We start from the raw sequence: 7,196 nt of genomic DNA on the forward strand, positions 1-7,196 counted from the left end.
GAGATCGAAGGAGAGTCCTCACAAAGGGACGCACCTGCCGTAGGTGATTCGGGCGCCCTTACTGATGAAGTCAATGCTGCTTCTTCTCCGACCCCGCAGGCTCATATTGAGGTGATTTTTCATGAACCGACCTGCTCTGCCTTTGCTCTCTGTCGGGCTGTACACGCTGAGGATTTTGTGTAGGCCCAGTGCACCCTTCCTGATGCTCTTTCAGTGAAGATCCGCCACACCTCATACCAGGTATCTATTCTTTAGGTGGCTTTATTCTTCTCGCCTTATTCATAGTCTTGTTGACTGTTCCATACTTTGTATTCTTCTGCAGCTGGCGACGATGGCTCTAGCCCAGGAGGAAAAGGTTGCTGAGATGTATCGGCAGACCCTCGATGCTCGGGAGAAGTATGTTGTTGCTCAAAATGAACTGCGTGAGGCTGAGGTCCGTGAACGGGCTTAGTAAGCTGAGGTCGAGCACCTTCGTAGGGAGGAACTACCTGCCAGAGAAGTTGTTGCTGCTGCTACTGCTTCCCGAACTGCAGTAAAGGAGTACAAGGACTCCAACCAGTTCGTCATTGATACCTCTAAAGCTTACCGGGTGGGATTCAGGAGGTGCCGGGATCAAGTCAAGACCAAACATCCTGAGCTTCTGCTGGACGGTGTGAGCTCTCATGGTTATGGCAACGAGAGTCCTGAGTCCGTGGAAGATCTGGAGGAGGATGAGGAAGGGGAGGAGAAGGAAGTTGGAGAGGGGAGTAACGCTAACTAGTCTGTAGGAACTGAACTTGTAATATGAATTTTTCAACTTTATTGACATAGTACAACTATTGTAATTGGTACTTTTATTACTGCAATGTAAGAAGCACTTTTTAGGAATAGTATTTTTTTAACATATCCGAGTTCCATGTGTTCTTAATCTTTTTCCCCCCTACATCTTCCAACTTGTATGTCCCTGGCTTTATCTCGTTTGTGACTCTATATGGACCCTCCCAGTTTGGTTTTAACTTGTGTGACCCTGAATCCAACGGGTTATTTCGCGTCTTCCTCAGGACTAAGTCTCCTGGCCGAAATTCCGTACTTTGACACGATTGTTGTAATACTTTGCTACCCTCTACTGGTACACTGCAACTTTTAAACTCGCCTGATCTTGTCTCTCTTCCAGAAGGTTTATTTCTGATTTGAGTTCTTTATTGTTGGTCTACTCGTTGAAGTATTGCCTTCGCCAAGAGGGCATCCCTACCTCTGCTGGGATGACCGCCTCTGCGCCAAAGACAAGCATAAAAGGGGTTTCCCCTGTTGCTACTCTTTTGGTGGTGTGGTACGCCCATATTAATGAAGGGAGTTCCTCTGCCCATCCACCTTGCATGGATTCGAGTCGCGTCCTTAGTCCGTGCAGTATCGTACGATTCATGTTCTCTACCTGTCCATTGCTCTAGGGGTGGGCCACTGACACGAATAGGAGCTTAATAGATAGGTCCGAACAGAACTTTTTGAAGCGTTCGTTGTCGAACTGCCTCCCGTGGTCTGTAACTATCGCCCAGGGGATGCCGTAATGGCAAACCAATGATGTCTAGACGAAGCGCGTAATGTTCCGCTCTGTTATGGTGGCTAGAGGTTCAGTCTCTACCCACTTAGTGAAATAATCTATTGTTACCAACAAAAACTTTCTTTGACCAGTCGCCTGTGGTAGAGGTCCGAGGAGGTCTATTCCCCACTGTGCGAAGGGGCAGGGACTAGTTAGAGGGGAGAGTAGATTAGAGGGTACATGTGGTACAACCGCACATCGTTGACATCTGTCGCATCTCTTGATGAGCTTAACCACGTCTTTCTTCATTGTAGGCCAGTAAAACCCTTGCCGCATGGCTTTGTGGGCTAGGGCCCTACTGGCTAGGTGGTTTCCGCATACTCCTTTGTGGATTTCCCTTAGTACGTACGTCCTTTCTTCATCGTTTAGACAACGAAGGTAGGGCAGTGTTAGAAATCGTCTGTACAACTCCTGACCTATCAGCGTATACCTTGCTGCTTTCCTTCTCACTCTCTGAGCTTCCTTGTTGTCTTCTGGTAAGGATCCGTCTTGGAGAAATAGGAAAAAAAGGGCCCTCCAATCATTCTTGTTGATTTCGGACTCTATTGAGTTAACTTTTTCTTCCTCATATGAGGGTTTCCCTATTCGCTTTAGATAAATAGCATCTTTCCATTCCGCACCGGTCGCTGAGGCCAATTTCGCGAGTGCGTCAGCCTTTTTGTTTTCTGCCCTTGGTACATGTTCTACATTGAACTGAACAAATGCTTTCTCGTATTCTTGGGCCTTAAGGAGATATTTCTTCATTCTTGGATCCCTAGCTTCAAATTCTCCTTTCAACTGCTCTACCACCTGCTGAGAATCACTCAATACCTTGATCTGTGCCACACCTAATGCATCTTCCAAGCGTAGGCCTGCTAACAAAGTTTCATACTCCGCATTATTGTTGGTTGCTATGAACTCAAGTTTCAGTGCGAAAAGAGTTTCGCTGGCATCTGGGGCCGAAAGGATGAATCCAGCTCCCCCTCCAGCAGCGTTAGATGGCCCATCAACATGTAGTGTCCATACGTCTGGCTTAGTGGATGAGTCAGAGAACCTCTCTACTGTAAAATCAGCGAGCACCTGGGCCTTGATAGCGGGCCTTGGTCGATATTGTATGTCGAACTCACTTAATTCGATTGACCATTTCGTCATCCTTCCTGAACTCTCTGGCCGCTGTAGAATTTGTCTCATCGGTAGGTTTGTTAACACAATTACCTTGTGGGCCTGAAAGTAGGGCCTCAATTTTCGCGCTACACAAACGATGGAGAAAGCGGCTTTTTCTGTCTTGCAATAGTTCTTTTCGGCTCCGCTGAGCACCTTGCTAGTGTAATAAATTGGTTGATGCTTCCTGCCTTCTTCCCGAACCAGGACAGAGCTGACGACATTTTCTGTGGATGCTATATATAGGTAGAGGTCTTCCCCATTCTTTGCCTTCGTTAAAAGAGGAGGGGATCCGAGGTACTGCTTGAGTAGTTCGAAGGCTTTGGCCTGCTCCTCCCCCCATTCGAATCCTCCCTTCTTCTGTAGTGCTTTGAAGAAAGGTAAGCCTTTGTCCCTTGAGTAGGAGACAAACTTGCTGAGGGAGGCTATCCTCCCTGTCAAAACTTGGATCTCCTTTTTTGTCCATGGGGCCTCCATCTCCAGCAGCGCTCTTATTTTATCTGGGTTTGCTTCTATACCTCTACGAGTCACCATAAAGCCCAGGAACTTTCTTGCAGAAACACTGAACACACACTTCGATGGGTTCAGTTTCATGTGGTACCGTCGAAGGAGTTCGAATGTTTCTCTCAAGTCTTTGCAATGTTGCCCTGCTACCAAGCTTTTCACCAGCATGTCGTCCACGTACGCCTCCATTGTTTTTCCGAGTTGATCTTTAAAAATCCTGTTCACCAATCTCTGATATGTGGCTCCTGCATTTTTTAGCCCGAAGGGCATCACCCGATAACAATATAGACCCTTTTCGGTGATGAAAGATGTTTTTTCTTCGTCTGCTCAACTCATGGGGATTTGGTTGTATCATGAGTAGGCATCCATGAAGCTGAGGAGCTCGTGCCCTGAGGTTGAATCCACTAGCTGGTCGATTCGGGGAAGAGGGAAGCTGTCTTTTGGGCACGCCTTATTCAAGTCAGTGAAGTCTATGCAAGTGCGCCATTTTCCATTCGGCTTTCTTACTAGAACCACGTTGCTCAACCACTACGGGTAGTCTACCTCCCTAACGAAGTTGGCTTGTACCAGTTTCGTCACTTCCTCATCGATTATTCTGATCTGCTCCATTACGAAGCTCCTTTTTTTCTACTTCACAGGTCGGTGGTTGGGGTCGACCTGCAGCCTGTGCTCTATTACTGCAGGGTTGATGCCGGGCATGTCTGCAACCGACCATGCGAACAAATCAATGAATTCGTTCAACAGTTCGCTCAGCTCCGCTTTCAAGGTGTCGGGTAAGTGATTCCCGATCTGTATACTCCTCTCCTAGTGGCCCTTCAGTGGTATGTGCTTGATATCTTCATCTACTGTACTGATATGAGGATACTCTCCCTTTACTTCTAGATCTTCCACCGTTAGAGCTTCTCTAGCCTCCATCTTCCCTTTTAGGGCTATTACATAGCAACTCCGAGCAGCGGCCTGATCTCCCTTGGCAAACCCTATCCCTTGTGGTGTAGGGAATTTGATTTTAAGATGGTATGTTGACGTTACAGCCCGAACTGCGTTAAGGAAAGGGTGACCCAAGATGACATTGTATACCGAAGGTCGGTCGACCACTAGGAATTTTGTCAACGTCGTTACCTGCTGCGGGGTCGTCCCTATTGTCACTGGTAACGTGATTGTACCCAAGGGGTGAACAGTGTCTCCCCCAAATCCTACCAAGGGGGTCGAGACCGGCTTGAGTCGTTCCTTGCCGATCTTCATTCCAACCAGGACCGACCATAACATGATGTTGGCCGAACTCCTATTGTCTATCAGTATGCGTCTGACCATGTAATTGGCCACGAGTAGGGAGAGCACTAGTGCGTCATCATGTGGTTGCTGCACCCCTTCTTCATCTCCGCTATCAAAGGTTATGATGTTATCTCTTCTTTTTCGTTTGCTATTGGTTTCCCCCTTCTCCATCGTCAACACTTGTTTAGCATATCTTTTGCGTGCACTCCCGCTATCTCCTCCACTAGTGGATCCTCCGAAGATCACCGCAATTTCCCCTATGACCTGCTTTTCCTTCTCTTTTGTGCCATGCCTCCTCTGCTCGAGTGGTTCCCTTTGTGGATTTTCTTTCTTTATAAACTTTGACAGACGTCCCCTTCTTATTAGGACTTCGATTTCTTTCTTCAACTGAATGCATTCTTTTGTGTCGTGGCCTTGATCCCTATGGAATGCGCAGAACTTGAACATGTTCCGCTTATGTAGAGGCGTTCACATAGGTTCAGGCCACGAGATGTAGTCCTTCTTTTTGATCTGCATCAGTAACTCTGAGCGTGGTACATTTAGGGGTGTGTAGGTGGAGAACTTGTTGTGCTGTCCTCTCATCTTTAGGCCCGTTTGCAGCGCACTAGTCTCATGCCTTTTTACGGATCTATAGGAGTCTCCAAATTCTCTGCTATTGTTTCTCCTTTTTCGCTCTATGCGACTTCCTCTCGTATCCATCATTTCCTCCAGGTTTATGTATTTCTCTACTCGGATCATTAACTCCCCCATATCCACCAGCGATTTTTTTCCCTAGGGAGTATAAGAAGCTTCCAGGTTGGAGAGCTGTTGTCAAGGCGGCCAAAGCTACCCCCATGTCTAGGGTTACTGTGTTGAATCGATGCATGAAGTTCTTTAGAGTCTCCCGCTCCCCTTGCACTATACTCATGAGATGGCCCGTTGTTTTAGCTCTCCGGCTACTAAGGAAGTGGCCGGTGAACATTTGCTCCATCTCTTGGAAGGAACCAATGGATCCTGGTTGAAGAGTTCGATACCAGTCTCTGGCCGTACCCTTAAGGGTGGTTGCAAAAGCTTGACACATGATGGCGTCCGGAGCCCCTTGCAACTGCATCAACATTTTAAAATTATCCAGGTGATCAATTGGGTCATACAAACCTTCGTATCTTTCAAAGGTGGGCATCTTGAATCTACTGGGCAATGGAGCTTCCATGATTTCTTTGTTGAATGGCGGCTCTGAGGACCTTAGGGATGCTTCCCCATAGTAGGGCTTGGTTCTGCCCTCTTTCATCATCTTCTCTATATGATCTATCTTCTTGATTCTTTCTTCAAGCTCCGTGGATCTTTGTTGGTTGATGTCCACGCTATTTGCATCTTCTACCTTATTGTTGGGGCGAGTTTTCTCCTCTTTCTCCACTGGTTTGTTAACTTGCTTGTCTGCAATGGGATTCTCTTGCGGATGGGGGAGGACGTGCCCTTCTTGACTCTTTTGTTGTAAGAGTTGGTTGAGCATGTCCTTCATTTCCTTCTGGAAAGCAAGGAACTCCTCCCTACTAACACCGGATGACTCTACGGGTGTGGACTGGATGGATTGGGATGGTTCTTTTGTAGCAAGGAAGGAGGTAGAATTGCATGAGGTCGGCATTGCTGGAATGTCGAAAGTCGAGAGCAAGATAATATCGCCTCCTAAAAGCAGGTTCCCACAAACGGTGCCAACTGTTGCGGGGTAAAAATAGTAGGGATGCTCCTTCGACTCCCGTTGACCTGAAAGAGGAAGAAAAGAAAGGCTTGGAGGACCCGGGGTGTACTCCGGGGGATCACTCTGATGCCTAAGTAAGAGGAATACTTTTAGAGAGGCTGAATGCAACAGTATAATTGTGTTGAATGACATACCTTTGCCTTTTCTCAAAATCCCTTTTTATAGGGACTTGAGTTGACCACCGGTTGGCTCGAATTTATTGCACAGGGGCGTGAATCGCTCTCCCGCAATAAGTGCGTGCGTCTATTACTCGATTATTAAGGGCGTTGGTGTGGATCTCTCCTTCTCTTTATTGGGTCGGAACCAATCACTCGTCCGAATGTCAGACCTGGAGAAAGTGTGAGATAGGCGTTGACCCGCCCTCATTAGCTAGATTATTATGAGTATATCACACTCAATACTGAATCTTTAAAAAGTATTTGTATATTATGTTAAAGTTCTTTATAAGGCACAAAAGGAATTTCAAGTCACTTATTTATTTTTCTTGATTATAGTAAATCATATAATTTGTGCATGCAAAATTCGTGGTACTTATTTGGCGTCACGACTATGAATTTCATGCAAATATTATTTATTTGTCAAATAATGTCTTAATGAAATTTCTAAAATGTGAGTCTATAACAGTAAGAGACAACAGATGGATGAATTCTTTTGTTTAAATATATTTAGCTTTGGTTAATCATTAATCAAGTACAATGACCAACGTTCAATAAGAATGAGTCACGTAGCAATCATTATATGCTTATTACAGGAAAAGGCTCAAGTCTCATTGTCTCAGCCTGAGTGCCAAGAATTTAGAAAGATATGTGGTCGTACCATCCTTGCAGCCTCACTTGCTTCTTTCCTAACTATCGTTCTTCTTCTTCTTCTTCTTCTTCTTTATTCTGAAGATATAATTAATTAATGGCTAAAGTGGATTAGTGGAGATCATCAACAGTGACTTTGATCAGAGCATTTTTTGAGTGCTTG

At 45.9% G+C, this 7,196-nt stretch overlaps 1 protein-coding gene across 1 annotated transcript; it reads right to left on the reverse strand.

Moving 5' to 3' along the window:
• Positions 1–1,178: 1,178 nt before the first annotated feature.
• On the reverse strand, positions 1,179–3,409 carry LOC131156054 (uncharacterized). The gene is made up of 2 exons (XM_058109505.1): positions 2,007–3,409; positions 1,179–1,251 (listed from the first exon to the last, which is right to left on the reverse strand). Exons 1-2 carry the CDS (start codon positions 3,407–3,409, stop codon positions 1,179–1,181), a joined length of 1,476 nt encoding a protein of 491 aa, XP_057965488.1.
• Positions 3,410–7,196: the final 3,787 nt, after the last annotated feature.

The sequence above is a fragment of the Malania oleifera genome, chromosome 5, assembly GCF_029873635.1.
Source record: "Malania oleifera isolate guangnan ecotype guangnan chromosome 5, ASM2987363v1, whole genome shotgun sequence".
NCBI classification, from domain to species: domain Eukaryota; kingdom Viridiplantae; phylum Streptophyta; class Magnoliopsida; order Santalales; family Ximeniaceae; genus Malania; species Malania oleifera.

What these genes read in the sequence shown, in the direction of transcription:
- LOC131156054 (XM_058109505.1), bottom strand. Translation starts at nt 3,409, where the DNA reads ATGGAGGCGTACGTGGACGACATGCTGGTGAAAAGCTTGGTAGCAGGG. An exon ending in GTGAGAAGGAAAGCAGCAAG is followed by an intron (nt 1,252 to 2,006) that starts GTATACGCTGAT and finishes TCTTTGGCGCAG; the next exon opens with AGGCGGTCATCCCAGCAGAG.